This window comes from Rana temporaria, chromosome 2 (genome assembly GCF_905171775.1).
Source record: "Rana temporaria chromosome 2, aRanTem1.1, whole genome shotgun sequence".
In the NCBI taxonomy this organism is placed as follows: Eukaryota; Metazoa; Chordata; class Amphibia; order Anura; family Ranidae; genus Rana; species Rana temporaria.
Window position 1 is genome coordinate 118,387,589 of NC_053490.1, and position 24,112 is coordinate 118,411,700.

Consider the following 24,112-nt stretch of genomic DNA (forward strand, 5'->3'; position numbering starts at 1 on the left):
TTTCGTTTTCCAAACCATCACTGCCCTGTATTGGCTCTGTGCAGCAGAGAAGCAGGAAACATGCAAAAACAAAACTAAAACTACAGGTACATTATATGATTGATTTTTATCTATTTTTAATCATTTTTAAAAGGAATCAGTTAACTAATATGTCTATATACCCTGTAACCAGTCATTTCAGAAAAAAAATGTTTTCCTTTACAACTCCTTTAACTCTCTTGGCCATGGAGTTCACCAGAGCACAGGTTGCTACTGGAGTCCTCTTCCACTCCTCCTCGATGACATCACGGAGCTGGTGGATGTTAGAGACCTTGTGCTCCTCCACCCTCCATTTAAGGATGCCCTGCAGATGCTCAATAGAGTTTAGGTCTGAAGAAATGCTTGGCCAGTCCATCACCTTTACCCTTGGCTTCTTTAGCAATGCAGTGGTTGTCTTGGAGGTGTGTTTGGGGACGTTATGATGTTGGAATACTGCCCTGTGGCCCAGCCTCCAAAGGGAGAGGATCATGCTCTGCTTCAGTATGTCACAGCACATGTTGACATTCGTGGTTCCCTCAATGAACTGTAGCTCCCCAGAGCTCTCATGCAGCCCCAGACCATGACACTCCCACCACCATGCTTCACTTGTCTTTGTACTCCTTACCTGGTTGCCGCCTCACACGCTTGACACCATCTGAACCAAATACGTTTATCTTGGTCTCTTTAGACATGGTTCCAGTAATCCATGTTTTTAGTCTGCTTGTCTTCAGCAAACTGTTTGCGGGCTTTCTTGTGCATAATCTTTAGAAGAGGCTTCTAAAGCCATGCCATGCAGACCAATTTGATACAGTGTGCGGCGTATGGTCTGAACACTGACAGGCTGACCTCCCACCCCTTCAACCTCTGCAGCAGTGCTGGCAGCACTCATACGTCTATTTCCCAAAGTCAACCTCTGGCTATGACGCTGAGCATGTGCACTCAACTTCTTTGGTCGACCATGGCGAGACCTGTTCTAAGTGGAACCTGTCCTGGTAAACTGCTGTGTGCTCTTGACCACCGTGCTGCAGCTCAGTTTCAGGGCATTGGCAATCTTCTTATAGCCTAGGCCATCTTTATGTAGAGCATGGGTGCTCAACCTGTGGCCCTCCAGCTGTTGCAGAACTACAAGTCCCATCATGCCTCTTGCTTAAGGAGTCACGCTTGTAACTGTCAGTGGCTTGCATTGCCTCATGGGACTTGTAGTTCCGCAACAGCTGGAGGGCCACAGGTTGAGCACCAATGATGTAGAGCAACAATTTTTTTTTCATATCTTCAGAGTTCTTTGCCATACAGGGTCATGTTGAACTTCCAGTGACCAGTATGATCGAGTGAGAGCGATAACACCAAATTTAACACACCTGTTCCCAATTCACACCTGAGACTTTGTAACACTAACGAGTCACATCACACCGGGGAGGAAAAATAGCTAATTGGGGCCAATTTGGACATTTTCACTTAGGGGTGTACTAACTTTTGTTGCTAACGGTTAAGACATTAATGGTTGTGTTTTGAGTTATTTTGAGGGGACAGCAAATTTACACTGTTATACAAGCTGTACACTCACTGTTTTATATTGTAGACAAGTGTAATTTCTTCAGTGTTGTCACATGAAAAGATATAATAAAATATTTACAAAAATGTGAGGGGTGTATTCGCTTTTGTGAGATACTGTGTATGTATACCCTGTTTCTCCGAAAATAAGCCCTACCCCGAAAATAAGACCTAGCGTGAGTTTCTGGGATGGTTGCAATATAAGCCCTACCCCAAAAATAAGCCCTAGTTAAAGTCCTTGTAAAAACATGTAATCCGTTCTGTAAAAAGATTATATAATGTGCAGTGTGTCTCCCTTTTGTAACTGTATTGTGGAAAATACCTCATTTACAGCACTGCTGGGCGCTCACGTGACCCACCAGAGCTCTTCTCCTCTCCTCCCGGCTGATGTCAGCTGTTTTTTTTTTTCAATAAAACTTTATTAAGCCCCTACCCACTGCAGTAATCAGAGTGGGGCTGACGTCTTTGGGGATCTTGGGCCCCCTCCCTCTGCAGTATTTGGAGTAGGGAAGAAGAGCTCCAGCGGGTCATGTGAGCAGCAAGCGGCACTGTAAATAAGGTATTTTCCACAATAATGTTACACAAGGAGATATACTGCACATGATATCATCTTTTTACAGAACGGATTACATCATTTTATAAGGTCTTTAAACAAAGGTTTATTTTTGGGATTACAGAATTTCACAATGCTGACTCCAGAGCTGAAAGGGGGGGGGGAACTTTTTTGTACATACCATAAATAAATAAGACATCCCCTGAAAATGAGCCCTAGTGTGTTTTTTGTAGCCAGAATTAATATAAGACACAGTCTTATTTTCGGGGAAACACGGTATGTATGTGTGTGTGTGTGTGTGTGTGTGTGTGTATATATATATATATATATATATATATATATATATATATATATATATATAATGTGTGTGTGTGTGTGTATATATATATATATATATATATATATATATATATATATATATATATATATATATATATATATATATATATGTGTGTATATATATATATATAATCACCAATTCCAAAACAGTTGGGAAACTGTGTAAAATCTACATGAAAACAGAATGCATTGATTTGCAAATTTCATAACCCATATTTTATTCACAATAGAATGTAGAAAATATATCCAAATGTTTAAACTGAGAAAATTTACAATTTTAAACACTTCAGCTTCAGAAGGTTTTACCCACTTTCTGACCAGGCCATTTTTTGCAATATGGCTCTGCGTTGCTTTAACTGACAATTGAGCGGTCCTGGGATGTTGTACCCAAGCAGAATTTATGTCCTTTTTTCCCACAAATAGAGCTTTCTTTTGATGGTATCTGCATTTTTTTTTTTTTTTTTTTTGCGCTGACAATTTTGAAAAAAAAAAATATTTTCTACTTTTAGCTATAATACATATCCAAAGAAAATGTCTTCATCAATTTAGGCCAATATGTATTCTGTTACATATTTTTGGTAAAAAAATCCCAATAAGCGTATATTGATTGGTTTGCCCAAAAGTTATAGCGTCTACAAACTACAGGATAGATTTAGAGACTTTTATTTTAATTTTTTTACTGGTAATGGCGACGATTAGTGATTTTCAATGGGACTGCAACATTGCGGCAGACAAATCTGACCCTAAGTGACACTTTTTGGGGACCAGTGACACCAATACAGTGATCAGTGCTAAAAAAAAATGCACTGATCCCTGTATAAATTACACTAGCAGGGAAGGGGTTAACACTAGGGGGGCAATTAAGGGGTTAAATGTGTTCCCTGGGAGGTGTTTCTAACTGTGGGTGAGTGGATTCACTGGAGGAAGAGAGAGATCGTGATTCAAACACGATCTCTCACTTTTCTTTCCTGACAGATCAACAGTGTGCTTTGTTTGCATCAGCACACTGCTGCTCCATGTCTCTTCTGAAAGATCAGTGGGTCGCGGCGGCCATCGCAGCCGCCGGACCAGCTGATTGGCTTCTGCTGTGTCCAATCACAGCGGGAGCGGCGCACCCCCTAAACCGCACGTGCACAAAATCATGTCCTGCCGCTGTAAATGTACGTGGGGCGGTCCGAAACCGATTGAGAAAAACAAGGTAATTTTGAAATTTGATGGCAGCAACACCTTTCAAAAACGTTGAGATAGGGCATGTTTACCACAGTGTAGCATCCCCTCTTTTTTTAATAACCTTCTTTAACCACTTGCTTACTGGGCACTTAAAACCCCTTCCTGCCCAGGCCAATTTTTAGCTTTCAGCACTGTCATTGTTTGAATGACAATTGCGCGGTCATGCTACACTATACCCATAAGAAATATATGATAAGCATATGATAGGTGGCACTGATAGGCGACATTAAAGGGCACTGATAGGCGACACTGAAGGGCACTGATAGGCAGCATTGGTAGGTGACTCTGATAAGCAGCACTGATAGGTGCCACTGATGATGAGGCACTGAATGGCAGCACCAATAGACACTGATAGGTGGAACTGGTGGGTATTGATAGGCGGCACTGGTTTTCACTGTTTAGCAGTGCCGATATGCACTGGTGGGCAATGCTCAGCAGAAGTGGGTCTGTAGTGTGCGGGACTGATGTCCTGTTTACTCAAGATGGTAATCGTCTTTTTTCTTTTCTTCTCACGCTGTAATCATGAGGGGGGAAAAAGCAGATTACCGACTCGATTTACATAACGCGATCAGCTGTCATTGGCTGACAGCTGATCACGCGGTAAGGGGCCGGGATATGTGATCTCATTGACTCGCTGATCACAGAGTGAACCCCGCAGGCAGCTCATGCACAGGAGGATGTACATGGACGCCCTCCTGGCAATTTAGTTCCATGCTGTAGCTGTCTCGCGGTCAGGAAGTGGTTAGTGTAAACTACATCCCTGCAGGGAGACGCTGTGAAAACAGCATCTCCCCGCAGGGATGTAGTCCCAAGGGAGGGGGCGAGCACACTGACTAAACCCCAGCCAGAACAGCTCGGATGATGGGGGCAAGCTTGCTGAGGACGAACAGGAAGTGAGAAATTCAAAGGAAAAAAACATTTAGAAGGGAAATCGAAGAAAAAGATACCATATATACTCAAGTATAAGCCGACCCGAGTGTAAGCCAAGGCCCTAATTTTACCACAAAAAAACTGGGAAAACGTATTGACTCGAGTATAAGCCTAGGGTGAGAATGCAGCAGCTACTGTAAGTGGAAAAGAGGGTCAACAATGCCCATTTGCATGCCTCACTGTGCCCATTCTCACTGTGCCCATTGCAGCCTTACTGTGCCCATTCTGACTGTGCCCATTGTAGCCTTACTGTGCCCATTGCAGCCTTACTGTGCCCAGTCTCATTGTTCTTATTGCAGCCTTACTGTGCCCATTGCAGCGTTACTGTGTTTATTCTCACTGTGCCCATTGTAGCCTTACTGTGTTCATTCTCACTGTGCCCATTGCAGCCTCAGTGTACCTGTATTCTTGACAGGCTGCGGGCATCCATTTTTCAAAAGTCGCGGCTTCCTCCTGGTCCCATTCGTTCCATGATAGTCAGTGTACCTGTCGGGTCGTGGGCATCCATTTTTCAAAAGTCGCAGTTTCCTCCTGGTCCGTGACAGGCGTTTGACACTGTGTTCGGCTACCGCCTATCACGGAGGTCCTCTCATCCTCGGACTCAGTTTCCCAGCAGTGAGTTCAGTGTTCCGCCAATCACAGACCTTCTTTCATCCTCGCACAAGAGGAAGTCCATGATAGGCAGAACACTGAACATAGTGTCTGCTGGGAAAGTCCAAGGATGAGAGGACCTCCGTGATAGGCGGTAGCGGAACACAGTGTCAAACGCCTATCACGGACCAGGGGGAAGCCGCGACTTTTGAAAAATGGACGCGACAGGTGCACTGACTCGAGTATGAGCTGAGGAGGCTATTTTCAGCCCTAAAAAAAGGGCTGAAAAACTCTGCTTATACTCGAGTATATATGGTAAGTGAACCAACAATGCACTAGCTTAACCACTTAAGACCCGGACCATTATGCAGGTTAAGGACCTTGCCCCTTTTTTGCGATTCGGCACTGCGTCGCTTTAACTGACAATTGTGCGGTCGTGTGACGTGGCTCCCAAACAAAATTGATGTCCTTTTTTCCCCACAAATATAGCTTTCTTCTGGTGGTATTTGATCACCTCTGCGTTTTTTTTTTTTTTGCGCTATAAACAAAAAAAAAGCGATAATTTAAAAAAAAAATTCAATATTTTTTACTTTTTGCTATAATATATATCCCCAAAAAAGATATAATAAAACAATTATTTTCCTCAGTTTAGGCCGATACGTATTCTTCTACCTATTTTTGGTTAAAAAAAAAATCGTAATAAGCGTTTATTGAGTTTACACACACCTCTCCCCGTTCTTCAGCTCCTGAGATCGATCACGGAACACCGGCGGCGATCGGGTACGCGGGTCCCGTGTGCTGGTTAACAGAGCTTCGGACCGGGGAGGTGCGCTCGCGACCCTGCGGCTGGGCTCTTAAAGAGGACGTACAGGTACGTGCTTGTGCCCAGCCGTGCCCTTCTGCCGACGTATATCGGCGTGAAGGGGTCCTTAAGTGGTTAAAGAAACCTATTTAGAAAATAAAAATCAAACTTTTACAACCCCTTTAACACTTTCCAACAGACCATTTTAAATTGGCTTTGGCCCAGAGAAAACTATGTTGTTTCCAGGTTGTATTCAAATATGGCTTCTTTGCATAATAGAACTTTACCTTGCATTTTTTGAAGTATTCCTGAGCCCAAGCAGTGATGTCCACAGAATGATTACAGAATTATGCCTGTTTTTAATGCAGTGCAATCTGAGGGCCAGAAGATCACTGGCATCCAATATTGTGTTTTGGCCTTGTCCCTTTTTTTTACACACGACCGTTTTTCGGGTTCTAAAAAATTGTGTTTTTAAGGGTGTAGAAAAAACGTTTTTTTTTCAACCCGATCATTAAAACGGCCTTGCCTACACACGATCGTGAAAAAAAATGCTCTAGCAAAGCGCGGTGACGTACAACACGTACGACGGCACTATAAAGGGGAAGTTCCAATGCAGATGGCGCCACCCTTTGGGCTGCTTTAGCTGATTTTGTGTTAGTAAAAGACGATTCACGCTTTTCAGTCTGTTACTGCGTGATGAATGTGCTAACTCCATTACGAACGGTAGTTTTACCAGAACGAGCGCTCCCGTCTCATAACTTGAAGAAAGGGTATTCTCTTTCCACTCAGATTCGCAGGGTTGTGTTGTTCCTCTGTAAATTAAAATAAAAGATGAAAAGGAGGAAAAATATTTTAAATGGACAAAAAAAAAAAAATATATAATATATATAAAAAAAAAAAAAAGGGAAAGAAAAATTAAATCATAAATTTAACTAAAATTATTATGATCCACTTATGATGCGATACCATAGAGGAGATGATATCGGCAACTGAAGTGTGGGCCAGGAGCGTGGTCCTCTCCTCGTCTAATAGATCCTTTTTATCTTTGGTTGAGTCTGAAGTGGAAAACAAAAATAACTCGCTTCTGAGCATGCGTGGGTTTTTCACGTCGTTAAAGCCCACACACGACCATTTTTTACAACCTTAAAAACAAAAACGTTAAAAACGTCGTGAAAAAAATTGAGCATGTTCGAAATTTTTAATGGACATTTTTTAGATCGTGAAAAATGCTCTGGAGCCCACACACAATCGTTTTTAATGGCATTAAAAAAAACGTCATTTTTTAGAACCTGAAAAACGGTCGTGTGTACGCGGCATAAGCCTTTTCTCTTCCGTTCATGGACGGACACAGCAGCCTTTGACCTTAGGGTTATATCCACTTCCTTCCAGGAGAGTTAGGCAGAAAAAAAGTACTTTCCTCAGTACAGCTCCTCCCAGGGTGCGTGGTCCCCCGGGTATAACCCACACTCTGCCTCAGCAGCTCCAGTTTTTTTCTGCCTAATGTCAGGAGAGGACAGGCCTTCTAGAGTCCCTATACTCTGGAATTTTTTTGTGACTTTTTTTGCTTTTATTGTTTTGTTCCTGCATTTTTTTGAATCCTGAGATTCTTCTATCAACTGCCGACTGGGTGACAGGCTGGGTCTTGACTCTTGTAGTCCCCCCATGTTCAGCCATCGAGCGTGTGTCGGCCCTCAGCTCAGCTCTGGGTCGTCCACGACAGGCCCCATTGCTCCAGGGGCGGCCGGGGAACTACATGTTCCAGGGCACACATACGACCGGTCTCTATGGCCTTGTCACAGTGTGTCTGGCCGACAGCCATGCCATTTACGGATGTTGGTTCTGTCCGGAATGCCTCCAGCCGGTGGTCGCAGGACGGGTAAGTAGTCCCCTTGCCCTGGAAAGGTGGTATGGCTGGTGCTTCCCTGTGGAGGTCGACTGAGGGTCCGCCCTGCTTTCCTCTCTCCCCTTTCTCTCCCTCCTTCCCCATACTGGGTGGCGGCTGTGAGGGGGGCCTCCTAGGGTTTTATCGCCACGAGGACCGTGTGTTGCGGGGGGCTGTGAATATTTTACGTTTGGGGGTGCTGCTGTATGTGCTGGCCGTGTGTGGTTTTGTGTCACAATGTTTTTAAACCGCGTTTGGCCGCCATTTTGCCGCGGACGCGGTTTACATGGTCAGCGGACATTTTTTTTTGGCCGCATGGTGCTTTTTACCTCAGACGGCGGCCATCTTGGAAAAGTCTTGGCCTCTAGTGCCTGCAATAGCGCTGCAAAAGCCTGCGAATCATCCCTGAGGGACAGACACAGCACAGCCAGCACTTCTCAGCATTCCTCAGCGCTTTCAGCTCACATTGCAACTGGGTGGGGTGGTGAGTTCCCTGGGGGCCCCTGCCTTCTTTTTCTGCAGCCGGGAGGTGACCGGTGGGTTGTTCTGCTCTGCAGTACCAGGGTGGCACAGCGGTGGGGCATCATCATCATGGAGCCTGAACCAGGAGCTTCTTCCCCAGCAATGCCTGAGTTAATCCTTAGTGCCCCTGCCGCACCTGTTGAGGCAATGATGGCTGTCCTGGAGGCGTTTTTTCGCCAGGATTGAAGCGACAAGTGGCCAGAAGGGGGGTAAAAATCACCCCCTCCCTGAGCCTGCTTCTGGGGATGTCTCTGACACAGAATCATACCCGGCTATTGCTTCTGGCTCTGTTCTGTCATGTCAGATGATGCGGGCTTAACCCACGCGGACAGTGAGGATGACTCTGCTTCAGGGTCAGTGAATGATAAGGAATTTGTTGGAGCTCTTATTTCTGCGGTGTGTGTGATACTCAGAAACTTGAGGATTTAGCGGAGGCATCGGCTGTGCCGATCCCTTTTGGGTTTCGCAAGCCGCCCCGCACTGCAAAAGTGTTTACTTGTATTCCATACTTGGACAAATTGTTATACAAGGAACGGGATACGCCGCAGAAAGTTTTTGCTGTTCCAAAATACTTTGCAACCCGTTATCCCTTTGAGGAGGACTTTTTAAAAAAGTGGGTCTCTCCTCTGTCAGTGGACCCTCCCGTGTCCAGATTGAGCAAAGCCACCACGTTGCCGGTGGAAGGGGCTCCCGTCTTTAAGGACCCCGCAGACAGGAAAGTGGAGGCTGTGCCCCGCTCTGTTTTTGGGGCGTCCCTGGATGACATCATAAAGGATGCCACAGGTGGTAAGAGCACACTGCTCCCACAGTCTGGGAAGGGCCCTCCTTTACTACCCCCAAGCGGGTTTTTTCGCCCGCCCAGTGCGGCAGGAAAAAGTTTTCAAGGTGCTAAGACCCCCGCTGCAGGGCAGAAGCGCACCTGGTGCCGCAAGCCTGCTTCCGCATGAAGGTCTGCCCCCGCCCGTGTCTCGGGTGGGGAGCCGACTTCTCGAAATTGCATCTCGGTGGAGGTCTCTTCTTTCCAACCGTTGGGTTTGCGAAGTAGTTTCCTCGGGGTACAAGATCGAGTTTCTCTCTTGTCCACCAAACAGATTTTTTCCTTCCAACCTCCAGCTTCCTCCGGTTTGCCGGAAGGATATGTCAGGGGCTGTCCAGAATCTTCTGGTCAGGGGAGTGATTGTGCCGGTTCCCTCAACGGAACGGTTTCGGGGGTTTTACTCCAATCTGTTTGTAGTCCCCAAGAAGGAAGTGGTCCGTCCAATCCTGGACCTCAAGGCCCTCAATTGTTATGTCAAAGTGCAAAAATTCAGGATGGAGTCGATTCGCTCGGTGATAGCAGCGCTCCATCAGGGGGACTTTATGGCGTCCTTGGATATCATGGACACGTACCTGCATATTCCCATATGCACAAAGCACCAGAAGTTTCTGCGCTTTGTGATCGGGGAGGACCATTTTCAATTTGTGGCCCTCCCGTTCGGCCTGGCATTGGCACCACGAGTTTTCACCAAGGTGCTCGCCCCGATACTGGCCCTGCTGAGGCAGCGAGGGATCGCTATCGTGGGATATCTGGACGACCTTCTCCTGAGAGCTTCCTCAGGCTCATAATTAGAAGAGGACGTGTCTATCACATGTCAGACTCTCCAAGAGTTCGACTGGCTTCTGAATATCCAGAAGTCAGTGTTAGTTCCGTCTCAGCGACTGGAATACCTGGGGCTAGTCCTGGATTCCGCGGAGGCAAGAGTTTTTCTCCCAACAGAGAAACTTCAGACACTGCAATCAGCGGTGCAGCAGTTGTCGACTAAGAAGTGGCCATCTCTTCGATTCTGCATGAGAGTTCTGGGTCTGATGGTGGCCTCTTTCGAGGCAGTTCCGTATGCCCAATTTCACACCCGAGTGCTACAGAAGGAAATTCTGTCACGTTGGGACAAGCTCCCTTCATCTCTGGATTACCAGATTCAATTGAGTCAAGTCTTCCCAGGTGTGGTGGCTGACGTTTCCGGTGCTTCAGACCGGGAAGTCGTTTCTGCCGTGCCATTGGACAGTGGTCACGACGGATGCCAGCCTCTCCGGTTGGGGGGGTGTTTGGGGCACCCAGTCAGCCCAGGGGCGCTGGACTCAGGAGGAGTCCCGCCTTCCGATCAATGTACTGGAGCTCCGAGCAATCAAGCTGTGCCTTGCCAGGTGGTCCCTGGGTCTGCAGGGCCGTCCGGTCAGGATCCAGTCCGACCACGCCACGGCCGTGGCATACGTCAATCATCAGGGAGGCACACGGAGCTCAGCTGCAGCGACGGAGGTCACGCACATCCTTTGGTGGGCCAAAAGGTCCGTTCCGGCTCTATCGGCCGTGTACATTCCAGGAGTACAGAATTGGCAAGCCGACTACCTAAGTCGCCAAACACTAGACCAAGGAGAGTGGTCACTTCACCCGGAGGTGTTTCAGGCTCTGTGCTGAAAGTAGGGCACTCCAGACGTGGACCTTCTAGCGTCCCGTCTCAATCGGAAGGTGCCACAGTTTGTGGCCAGGTCGAAGGACCAGTGGGCGGACGCATCAGACGCGTTGGTGGCACCTTGGGGTCACTATTGCCTAATTTACGCCTTCCCTTCTCTGAAGCTTCTTCCTCGCTTGCTGCGCAGAGTGGAAGCCGAAGGGATTCCAACAATCCTGATCGCCCCAGATTGGCCGCGCCGCTCCTGGTACGTGGACCTGGTGCGTCTGGTGGCAGACGCCCCCTGGCGTTTACCCCTGAGAGAAGATCTTCTGTGGCAGGGTCCGATCTTCCACCCTGCTTTACAGTCGCTGGCTTTAACTGCGTGGCTGTTGAGAGCCAGGTGCTGAAGGACCGGGGCCTATCAGGCTCGGTGGTTTCTACCATGCTGCATGCACGGAAGTCTACTTCAAGGAAGATTTACCATCGTACGTGGAAAGCCTACATCTCTATATGTGAGGAGATGAGATGGCACCCCCGTACATACGTGGTGTCCCGGATTCTGCTGTTCTTACAGCGTGGAGTCGATCAGGCTCTCGCCTTAAGTACGGTTAAGAGTCAGATATCGGCTCTAGCTGTCTACTTTCAGCGACCCTTGGCGGCGCACTCTTTGGTGCGTACGTTTGTACAGGGGGTCCGACATGTGGCCCCTCCTGTGCGCCCTCCTCTGCCCCCATGGGACTTGAATTTAGTCCTCTCGGTGCTTCAGGACGCTCCCTTTGAGGACATTAGAAAGATCCCTTTGTTGACTCAGTCCCAGAAGGTGGTTTTTCTGGTAGCTATTACCTCAGTCAGACAGGTGTCTGAACTGGCGGCCTTGTCCTGCAAGGCTCCTTACTTGGTCATCCATGAGGATAAGGTGGTGCTGCGGCCGCAGCCGTCTTTTCTCCCGAAGGTGGTTTCGGCTTTTCACATTAATGAGGTCATTGTATTACCATCCTTGTATCCTCGGCCAAAGAACCCTAAGGAGGCCACTTTACATTCCGTGGATGTGGTTCGGGCCATACGTGTGTACTTATCTGCTACGGTTCCGTTCCGAAAGTCGGACTCACTGTTCGTGTCGGTGAACGGTCCTAAAAAAGGTCTGGCGGTCTCGTTGGCCACCATTTCTAGGTGGATCAGACAGGTTGTGCTTCAGGCCTATGCCCTGAAGGGGCGGGCGCCTCCCCACAGGTTACGGCGCATTCGACCAGGACGATTGGTGCCTCTTGGGCTTTTCGTCATCAAGCCTCTGTGTTACAGGTGCGTAAGGCAGCGACCTGGTCGTCAGTCCACACTTTTTCAAAGTTTTACAAGGTGGATGTGAGTGCATCTTCGGATGCCTCCTTCGGCCGCAAGGTGTTACAGGCGGCAGTTTAAGGTTGGAGTTCCTCCGTTGAGTAACTCCGGTTTTGTTTGGGGTGTAGCTTGGTTTGCTGTGTTGTTTTTCCCACCCCTCGAATTTTTTGACAATGCTTGGGGACGTCCCTAAGGTCAAAGGCTGCTGTTTCCGTCCATGAACGGAAGAGAAAATAGGATTTTTGTACTCACCGTAAAATCCATTTCTCTGAGTTCATGGACGGACACAGCACCCACCCCTCCTTTGTTTGTATTGCTTGTTAGGAACTGGAGCTGCTGAGGCAGAGTGTGGGTTATACCCGGGGGACCACGCCCCCTGGGAGGAGCTGTACTGAGGAAAGTGTTGTTAACACTTAAAGTGCTTTTTTTCTGCCTAACTCTCCTGGAAGGAAGTGGATATAACCCTAAGGTCAAAGGCTGCTGTGTCCGTTCATGAACTCAGAGAAATGGATTTTACGGTGAGTACAAAAATACTATTTTTTTGGCACTTTTTTGCTTAGAAGTACAAAATCTGTATTTTTTGCTAGAAAATTAGTTATAACCCCCAAACATTATATATATTATTTTAGCAGAGACTCTAGAGAATAAAATGGTGATCCTTGCAATATTTTATGTTACACTGTATTTGTGCAGCGGCCTTTCAAAAGCAATTTCTTTGGAAGAAATACATTTTCATAAATTAAAGAAAAAAAAAAAAGTAAAGTAAGCCTAATTTGTTTGTAAAATGTGAAAGATGATGTTACGCCGAATAAATGGATACCTAACATGTCATGCTTTAAAATTGCGCACTCTCGTGGAAAAGCGACAAACTACGGTACTTAAAAATCTCCATAGGCAACTCTTGAAAAATTTCTATAGGTTACCTGTTTAGAGTAATGCCACGTACACATGGTCGGAATTTCCGACAAGAAAAGTTCAATGTAAGCTTTTGGTCGGAAATTCCGACCATGTGTAGGCTCCATCTGACTTTTTCTGTCGGAATTTCCAACAGCAAAAATTTGGAAGCTGGTTCTCAATTTTTCCGTCAGTCCGCTCTAAATACCGGGGTACCGGGTGATGTGTGCAGCTGCATGCATTGCCCCGGTACAACACCTTCAAGCCGAAGGCCACATATTTGTGTTACGTTGGCGTGAGGGGGTTAAAATGGTAAATTTTCTTAGTTTAAACATTTGAGGTTTTTTATTGTAAATAAAATATGGGTTTATGAGATTTGCAAATCATTGCATTCTGTTTTCATGTAAATTTTACACAGTGTCCCAACTTTCTGGGAATTAGAGTTGTAATATTATGTAATATTAGATTTGATACACACCACACATTATGTTTAATATGGAAAAATGTAAAGTAATGCATTTTGGAGCTAAAAATATAAATGTACGTTACTCAATTGGGGGTGAACCACTGGGAAAATTGAGAATGGAAGTGACTCTTGGGGCCCTAGTAGATCACAGACCCAGAAATAGCATACAATGCCAAGTTTCAGCAGGCAAGGCCAGCAGACTATTAGCAAGCATTAAAAAGATATCAAAAGATAAAACTATAATTCTACCACTTTACAAAACCCCAGTTCAGCCACATATTGAGTATGCCATCCAGTTCTGGTCCCCAGTCTTCAGGAAGGATGTGCTTACATAGTTACATATTCAGGTTAAAAGAAAGACACTAGGCCATATAGTTCAATAAAAAAAACAAATAGAAAACCTAAACCTACACAATCCTATTTGACTCTGCTTAACCTGGAGAGAGTCCAGAGAAGAGCCACAAAGCTAATAAGGGGGCTGGAGGACCTTAGTTGTGAGGAACAACTACAAACATTTAACATATTTTCCATTGAGAGGAGACACTTAAGAGGGGATATAATAGCGATATACAAAACTTTAAATGGGGACTCTAGCATTAGAAGGAAACAATTTAATCTTGGGTCTCCAAAGCAGACACGCGGCCACACAATAAAGTTGGGCAAGCAGTTCAGTCCTAAACTGTGTAAGGGGTTGTTTACTGTTAGAGTGGTAAGGATGTGGAACTCCCTTCTACAGTTGGTGGTGTCTGTCAGTGGGTAGTGTAGATCTATTCAAAAAAAATTTGGATGTGTTTCTCAGGCCGTGTACAGACGACCAAACATGTACGATGAAACCGGTCCGCCGGACCGTTTTCACCGTACATGTCTGCCCGGGGATTTCTGTATGGTGGCTGTACTCACCATCATACAGAAATCCGCGTGTAAACAATACGCGGGGCGTGTCCGCGACGATGACGTGGGCGGCCCTGCCAGTTCAATGCTTCCACGCATGCGTCAAAGTCATTCGACGCATGCGAGGGATGGCGGGCGCTCGGACATGTACGGTAGGTCTGTACAGACGACCGAACATGTCCGAGCGGACAGGATTCCAGCGGGCTGTTTTAAAACAAGTCCAGAAATATTTGCCCGCTGGAAAAAGGCCCGGCGGGCAAATGTATGCTGGAATCCTGTCCGCTCGGGCCTACACACGACCGAACATGTCTGCTGAAACTGGTCCGCGGACCAGTTTCAGCAGACATGTTCGGTCGTGTGTACGGCCCATTAGAAGCATTGTGTACAAGAATATATAAAACAGTAGATCTCAAGCCCTGTACACACGGGCCAGAATCTTGTCAGGAAAAAAACATGTTTTTTCCTGACGAGATTCTTGGCCCACAGAATCTCTTGCCGCCCGAGTGTACGCAATGACGTCACGCGGTGACGTCATTGCGTACGACGAGCATGCGCTCGTCACATTGGATGCCGTTGTCGCCATCTTGCTGCACCCTACCTATGCCTAGGAAGCTACCGCGCATGCGTCAGTCATTTGGAGCATGCGTGGGTTTCCACGGCGACAGGTAAGTATACACACTCTCAGGTTTCTCGGCAGGAAAACCTGAAAGTTTCGTACACACGCTCGGTATACTCATCAAGAAAGCTCTGCCAGCAGTTTTCTTGCTGGTTCTTGCCGAGTAAACCGAGCGTGTGTACGAGGCTTCAGAAGTACTCTGGGCCTAATCCACAAAAACCCGGCGCAATGTAACTTTTGCCATTTAAGTTACACCGCCGCAAAATCTCTACCTAAGTGCCCGATCCACAAAGCACTTACCTAGAAATTTTGAGCGGTGTAACTTAAATCCGTCCGGCGCAAGGCGTTCCTAATTTAATGGGGCAAGTCCCATTTAAATTTGGCGCGCTCCCGCGCCGGACGTACTGCGCATGCTCCCGACGTCATTTTCCCGACGTGCTTTGCGCGATCTTACCTTGCGCCGGGTTTTGAGAATCGCGATGGGCGTAAAAAAAAAAACAAGTTGCGGCGGGAAAAAATAAAATAAAATAAAAAAATGACAGCGACGCGGGATAGAAGGGTCTACTTTTACAAGGTGTAAACAGTTTAGGCCTTGTAAAAGCAGCCCTAATATTGCGACGGCAAACTAATACTTACGGAGAAAAAAACCAAGCTTAAAAGCTTCGTGGATCTCCGTAAGTGCTAATTTGCATACCCGAAGCGGCATTTCGACGAGAAATGCCCCCAGCGGCGGCTGCGGTACTGCATCCTAAGATCCGACAGTGTAAGTCCCTTACACCTGTCGGATCTTCTGCCTATCTATTGGAAACTGATTCTGTGGATCAGTTCCATAGATAGAAACAGGGATACGACGGCGTATCAGTAGATATACGCCGGCGTATCCCTTTTGTGGATTGGGCCCTCTGTCTCTATTTATTTGATGTTTTTTCTCATTCAAAATACTAGTCTAGAATGAAGTAAACCTGTTGTAAAGAGTTAGTTCACCTTTTCACAAAAAAATTGAATACTTCAGTCCCTCATTGCTTAAAGGGTCACTAAAGGATTTTTTTTTAGCTAAATAGCTTCCTTTACCTTACTGCAGTCCTGGTTTCATGTCCTCATTGTTCGTTTTTGCTTTGATGTTGCTGTAATTCCTCTCTGTTCTGGACACTTCCTGGTTGTCTGTTTCCACAGTACTGGGAGATTTCTCACTCTGGTGACTAATTAAGGAGGTGTGATTACTGTGTGTCAGCACCAATCCAGTTTCGTTTTACAATCCATCACTGCCCTCTATTGGCTCTCTGGCTCTGTACATCAGAGAACCAGGAAACAACAGCAAAAACGAAACGAAACTGCAGGGACATTATATGATTGTTTTTTATCTATTTTTAATCATTTTTAAAAGGAATCAGTTAACTATTATGTCTCTATACCCTGTAAACAGTCATTTCAGCTAAAAAAAAAATTCCTTTAGTGACTCTTTAATTTGCTGATGCCACTATTTTGTTTTCTAAAGGGTCACAATGATGATCTCCTCCTATTGGCTCAAGTCTGCATTCTGGGCATCTTACAAAAACTGGGGATGACCCTGGGTGTACACTGCAATGTGAATGCACTATGGCAGTGAACACTATTTTAAAAATTGCTGGGAGAGAGGGGACAAACTATTATTTTTTTTTATTTAGCAGAAAAGACATGCAAAAGTCTCTTCTGCCCGAAAAAAAGTTCTGCTTTAAAAATAAGCATAATCTTGGAGACCTAATATAAAGATCTGGAACATCTTTGACAGGAAGTTGAAGCAACAAACGAACACATTTATATTAAAATTCAATGCATGTGACATTAAAGCGTGTCTATGGTGAAAATGTAAAATCAGATATTGATTTTTACATTGCATTTCAATTATTTTTAGCCTACTCCTATTACTGTGAACAATCTAGAGGTTTGTGAACTTACCCTGTGAAGCTCCCCACACATTTACTTCTATGAAATCTGTGGTACGTATTCACTATATACCCTGTTGATAGGCCCTGCTGTGTCACAGAATTCACAGAGCCTGTCTGAACTGCATAGTTGCTGAGAAAGGGAGTTTCAGGAGGCAAAATCAGCACAAGAATCACAGCTTGTAGGCATCGAGAAACTGAAAGTAAAAAGCAGAGAAGTTGCAAATCATGCAGGGAATGTAGGACATTGTGAAAAGAGATGTCCAGCAGACAGGCAACACACACAACCTGAAAGGAGATTTTTCAAGTACGCTTATAATGGATTGTCAGAAATAACTGTTGTTTGTATTGATATCACAATGCTGATGTTATAATATTAAAGCATATGCTGTGATCATAGATTTAATTTTAAGCATAATGAACCCCCTATTTTTTATAACAGTCAAGGAAGCTACCATCTTAGGCTCTGTTTGATCTGCAGTTGCCATGGTGCTGCACATGTGATCAATTATGACACCAACCATTCATGGCATGCCTTGACTGTACAATAATTGTTTTGGAAAACAGTTAAATCGGTGTGTTTAGTTCTGCTGTAAGGCAGCACTTAATTGGCTTAGTGACTCTTTTTTTTTATTTAGAGTCACACTCTGGAGGTTATGATGAAGACGGTATAAATCTAGAAGAGATACGTGAATTTGCCAAGGACTTTAAAATTCGCCGCTTATCTCTTGGTCTGACTCAAACACAAGTGGGCCAAGCATTGACTGCCACAGAAGGACCAGCGTATAGCCAGTCTGCCATCTGCAGGTAAGACAGAGGGTTGTCTGTCCATATCCATGGCACAGAAGCTGTATTAAATGAATACCACCAATATGGTACACAAAAAGGCATTTTATGAGAGGGAAATGTGTTTACCCACAAAGCTGGCACTGCAGGTACAAAGTTTAATTTAAATATGCATGTGGAGGGTTGTGTGGTTGTGTGTATCTGCACACTATACTGTTGCAGAAGGTAGGGAATTCAGGAATTTAAAGTTACCTACACAGGCCTTCAAATTTCTTGCAGAACTAAAGTTAAGCTTGGGCCCACCTTTCATGACTGTTTCCTGAGCCTTCCTATTGTTTAACAAGTCCACAAATCATATTCTAAGGATGGTTATAGACTTAAAGTGTAAGTAAACCCCCCTATCGTTTTCAGCCAAGGAAGCTGCCATCTTTGCCTCTGTTTAATCTACCTTGCTGCACATGTGATCAGTTATGACACCAGCTATTAGATGGTTTGACAGTTTGGTTGAGAGCACAACCAATGGGAGTGTTACATTTACAGCATGTGTTGGAATCTAAACTGTTTTATGTATGGGTTTACTTTCGCTTTAAGCTGCCATCCCTGCTGCTCAACAGATCAACTTCTGTGGAAGGGACAATCTGGAAAAGTTTAGTTGATCAGCAGTTGCAACCAGTCAGCTGCAGCCACTGATCAGTATATTCTCACAGCTGCGAGTCCTTCTGTCAGAATACAGTGTCTCAGCAGGAAGATTCCTTCATCCACCTTGGAGAAATCCTGGTTTAGGACATATTCCAGTGAGCAGCAGCCGGTGACGTCAATGGCGTATTTGCTCTGGAGGATTGTCATACCCGTCGGAGCTCTGTGCAGCAAACCCTGACTCCTGCGTGCATGCCCAAGAGTGCCCAAGAGTGACGTGATTGCAACTTGACCACAGCCCACAAACCTGGAAGGATGGGTAAAGATGTAATGGCGCGTACACACGATCATTTTTCGGCATGAAAAAAAATGTTGTTTTTAAAAAATTGAATTTTAAATGATCGTTTCAGGTTCTGAAAAACGACAAAAAAAAATTCGAACATGCTGCATTTTTTAACGTAGTTTTAAACAATGTTGTTTTTCGGGCTAAAACGATGTTAAAAACCCGCGCATGCTCAGAAGCAAGTTATGAGACGGGAGCGCTCGTTCTGGTAAAACTACTTCATAATGGAGTAAGCACATTCATCAAGCTGTAACAGACAGAAAAGCGTGAATCGTCTTTTACTAACACGGAATCAGCTAAAGCGGCCCAAAGGCGAATGGAACTTCCCCTTTATAGTGCCGTCGTACGTCACCGCGCTTTGCTAGATCATTTTTTTAAAACGATGGTGTGTGGGCAACGTCGTTTTAATGACGAAGTTGGAAAAGGTACATTTTTTAGGTGTAACTCCAGCCAAAAAAAGATTTACGTTTTTTATAGCCTAGGGAACGGTTAGCTGGCCATGCAGTGATGTGGGATTGCCGACAGGTCTGCCGGACAGTAGGTGGCATCATGCAGTGAGCAGCAATATGGCCGCACAGCGGGATCCAGGAGCGGCATGACGTCACGCTGCTTCCGTACTTAAGTACAAGTCATATGTAAGTCAGATATTTGTAACTCGAGGATTACCTTTAATCTACTGCAGCATTTTTCAACCAGGATGCCTTGAGGTTTCTTCAGGGGTGCCTTGGCAAAAAGCCTAAAAATTGCCCAAAAAAATGTATACAAGCTGGCGCATGGATGAAGCCTGCCGTTTTAGTTACACACAGGTGACAGGTTTTAATTGTGCACCATTACAACCAAAATTTTAGCTGCTGGCATCCTAACGATCAATGGCATCATCAGTTGATAAGGAAGATGTCAGTTGCCTGCATAGCATCCTTGTTTTACCTTCCCATGCCCCTCTCTGTCAGCGATGGAGATTAATATTTACCTACAGGTAAGCTTTATTATAAGCTTATCTGTAAGTAAAAATAGAAACAAGAGTTTATTTCAACTTTAATGAACTGAAGTGTTTGAACATCTGAAAGTTGTAATTGGTAGATACCCTTTCCATTTTTCTGAGTGGTGGAGAAAAACTGAGGGAGATTAGCAACATTGGAATTCTAGTCAGAACCAGTTTGCAAAAGTACATTAGCTTTGGAAGAATAAATCACCTCTAACGTTGGGTGTTCTACTTGGACTTGTGAATGTTGCTGCATTATGTAAAACTATTAGAATAGCTTTTACGTTTTAGAAGGGTATACCTCGAGACTCTCCATCATTTTTAAAGGGTGCCTTGACTGAAAAAAGGTTGAGAAACACTAATCTACTGTATGAGGTGGTAAATTGCATAAGTTTTGCTTAGAACAAACAACTTTTGAATGTAATTACGGTCATGCATGACTAATGATGATCACTTTTTAGTCCTTTTGAAGTCACAAAGACAACCATGAAAACACAATAAAAAAGTATTAACTGTAGCCTGCTAACTTAATTCAAAGATCATAGTTGAATGGAGGTTTTCCTTAGTTTACTTCATGGCTGTTTGTAGAAATTTTCACTGATATGAAAGCCCTGCTTTTTAATTATATTTTGTTAAAGCGGTAATAAACTCTTTTTTAAAAAAATGGTTTCCCATTGCAAGGCAATATCATAATGTGCTAGTATGCACCGCATACTAGCACATTATGAAAGACTTGCCTTAAAATTAAGCTCTCCAGTGCTCCAGCGACGCATTGTCACCGCTCACAGGGCTTCCATCTTCACCTAATCTTCCCTCTGGGTTCCCAGGCTGCAGCCAGTTGAATGATCGAGCTGTGATGATGTCAATCCCACACATGTGTGCAGGAGTCACGGACGTGACACACAGCTCTGAAAGAACAGCACGGGTATGCCTTTCCTTCAGAGTGCATGGGCCGGGGAAGTCACCGGCTGCTGCTTGCTAGAATATTTAGGTAAAAATGTAGGTAAAAATAGAAACAAGAGTTTATTTCAGTTTTAATGAACTGAAGTGTTTGGTGAACATCTGAAAGTTGTAATTGGTACATACCCTTTCCATTTTGCTGCAGGTTTGAGAAGCTAGACATAACACCAAAAAGTGCCCAGAAGTTGAAACCAGTTTTGGAGAAATGGCTGAATGAAGCAGAAATGAGGAATCAAGAAGGACAACAAAATCTGATGGAGTTTGTGGGTGGTGAGCCATCCAAAAAACGCAAGAGGCGTACCTCTTTTACTCCACAGGCTGTGGAATTGCTAAATACATACTTTGAGAAGAATGCCTTGCCCACTGGACAAGAAATAACAGATATTGCTAAGGAACTGAACTATGACCGTGAAGTGGTGAGGGTGTGGTTCTGCAACCGACGTCAGACTCTGAAAAACACCAGCAAGCTTAATGTCTTTCAGATCCCTTAGAGAATGAAATGCATTCTCTTTACCATCACTAGGCACTAAGCACTTCATCTTCTCCCTATGTGCCAGTTCCCTGAGACATTCACTTGTAAAAGCACTTTGTGGCTAAATTTTTGCTTTATGCATACTGTGGCCAACTATTCCTTGTACATGATCCCTCTCCTCATAGTTTTTTTATATGAAAGAAGTCTGCTGGGGCAAAAAGTAAATAGCCATCTCTGCTGGATGACTCTGGTAATTTTGTTCCTCATATTTTGCATACATTGATTGTCTATAGAGCCAAATCGATTTCCCTCTGTGGTGGGAAATACATTGTAGACATTATGGTTCAAAAGACATTTTAGGTTGAAAAATGACAGTAACTGTTGTCAGAAGGCATTTATGTGAAGTACCACCTCCAACTAAAGTGGTATGTATCTGTCAGAGTCCATAGAAACCAGCAAACCTTTGTTATGCCATATAAGCCCCATTCAATATTTCACATTTTAATCCACATTTCTATAACTTATTGTAGGAATCTGACAGTGCATTGTTCACATCTTACTGCATATTTGCCTGGAGGTTTTTTTTTTTTTACATTATTACCTCCCCTATTTTACATGAATAACATTGGGAGGTTACATCAGATACATTTTGTATTGCTGTTATACATTTGATTGAGTTTTTTTTGCAGTTGGTGCTTGTATGCTAACCTATTACAATTTTTGATGGTATGGTATATGTTATAGTATTCCTTATGCAGTGTAAGGCAGTTTTCCAAAAGTAGTGTTAAGTCATTTTATTTATTATTGAAATCCGGCATTTCTTTCACAAAAATGCTAGGATGATATTGTTTTCAAATGCTATGATTTATTAATGTTTACAAAGTTGTGGATATTGTCTTATCCAAATTATTTTGATTGTTAAACAGTAATCCCTTGAATGTTAAAACAGAACTCGAAACAAACAGGTAAACACAAAGTTAGAATGCATTCGAACCATATTACCTGACCGACCAAAAATATTATTTTGTTCAGAAAGTCTTGTGATTCTGCAACACCATATAGCCATAAAGAGACACTACAATTCAGAACTTGCAGCATCTGAGCTGTATGCATTTGTTTTCTTGTTTCCCCCATTTGTTTTCACTTGGTTATTCTCCAAATAACAAACTGTCTTTGAGTGGCTACATTTACTCCTTTACTCCACCACTCTGTCTATAGAGGGAGATGTGGTTGCTGGACTTTAAATATAACTCTAATATATGGAAGTTTGTTGGGATTACTGATTTACATATTATAATAAGATTGTTTTTTCTTTTTGCTCAGCTCACAGGGAGTGACAAGGACACTGCATTTCTGGCACATTTCTGGGACATGTCACAGAAAGCTGCAGGACCAATCAGATAGTGTGGCTCGCACATTCACAGTGAGCAGCCGGATGTTAAGCCACAAGCAGTCACAGCCGGCTGCCCACAGTTAGTATGCTGGCACTGGGGACCGAAGCCCAGTGAAGAAATGGGCCGGGTGAGGTCTAATTATTAAAAGTCGCAGCTACAGTTTTTGTAGCTTCTAACTTTTCATTTTTTAACATATTACTAAAGAACCTCTATAAGCTACAGGACTCTATATAAGGTCAATAAGTACATTTCTATATTGTTTATTTATTGTTGTTCAATATGTAATTTTCTAAGATTTTAGACATCGCTAAACATTTTAACAATGTGGTTGAATTTATCAAAATGTTGCACTGACAAACTATGCAGAATAGTTAGAATGTGTAGTTTTGTCTTAGAATTTCAGACAGCCTCAACATTAGACCAGAATCTTTGATAGGGTCAGAAATAGCATTGGTCCACATTACCATTTCTATTGTGTGCACCTTTTTAGAGGCCATAGATCTCAGCATAGCTTTAATACTGGTGGATGCACAAATGTTGTTGACAGTTTCCTGAACATTTAGGTCCCTTGCACACAGGGCTGTTTAGCTGAAGTGCATCCCTCCTAGTGTCTTACCACATCTGGGAGGAACAGGTTCACCATCCTGCCCCAGTGTATGCAGCCTGTCAAAGTCTATGGCAGTCTGCGACTGGATGGGGCAGAACAATGTACCGAGTGGTACCCAGTTTAGTCCCCTATGTGCTCACGGACTAATGTACAGAATGCAGGTCTTTTGCAATCTGGGCATTTGTCTCTGAAGGCACAGGCCCTAAATGTGGGTTCCATTCGGTACAAAGTCCAGTTGCAGCCTGCCATAGACTTTGACATGCTGTATTCAGCAGGGCTGGATGCTGCACCTGTCCTTCCCAGGAGCAGTAAAATGCCAGAAGGGCAATGCACCGGCCTGTGTGCAAGCGGCCTTAGATAAAGTAAAAATTAAGGTATTTACCTTAGAGAAAGATGTTGGCAAATTTGTTTTTAAATAAGGGTTGTTCATAATTTTTGCACTGGATTTAAGCTTAATGCATATCGCCACTGTTTTGACCAACTTCTTTCTTTCTTTCCGATTCTTTAAAGCAGGGAAAGATAAAATGAGCATGGGAGAAGCCACCGATTTTCAGTTTTATGGATTATGGAGATAAAACAGTTGTGCTACAGCCTATGAAAGACAGTTTTTTATATAAATTATTTTGAAGAAGATAAAGCTTTGAGTCTTTACAAATAAGCAGATTATTATTATTAAGACATGCACTTACAAACATCTCTTAACAGACGTTCTCTGTTAATCCCCATTGAGAACGTCTGTTAATGACGAAACGTCGTCTGGGAAGGCGCACACTGACGTCACCGCATTCCATCTAAAGGAGAAAGGGCTCCTATTGCCGGCCGGCATACATACACGCTTTTAATCATGAGATGTTTGTAAGTACATGTCTTATGCATTTTTATTGAATATTTCGTACGGTATCACGCTATGGTCCATTTTTATTTATATACCGAGGATATGTTCAATCATCGATGTGGTGCA

The 24,112-nt window shown here is 44.2% G+C and overlaps 1 protein-coding gene across 3 annotated transcripts in view; it reads left to right on the forward strand.

The window, feature by feature from the left end:
- POU6F1 (POU class 6 homeobox 1) overlaps window positions 1-22,244 on the forward strand; it is a 170,345-nt gene extending 148,101 nt beyond the window's left edge. For all 3 annotated transcript variants that reach the window (XM_040340840.1, XM_040340839.1, XM_040340841.1), the window contains 2 exons: window positions 17,610-17,778; window positions 20,824-22,244. In XM_040340840.1, the coding sequence (XP_040196774.1) occupies window positions 17,610-17,778; window positions 20,824-21,169 (515 nt within the window). In that variant the 3' untranslated portion in view covers window positions 21,170-22,244. The remainder of the gene's footprint in view (window positions 1-17,609; window positions 17,779-20,823) is intronic.
- The last annotated feature ends 1,868 nt before the right edge of the window (window positions 22,245-24,112 follow it).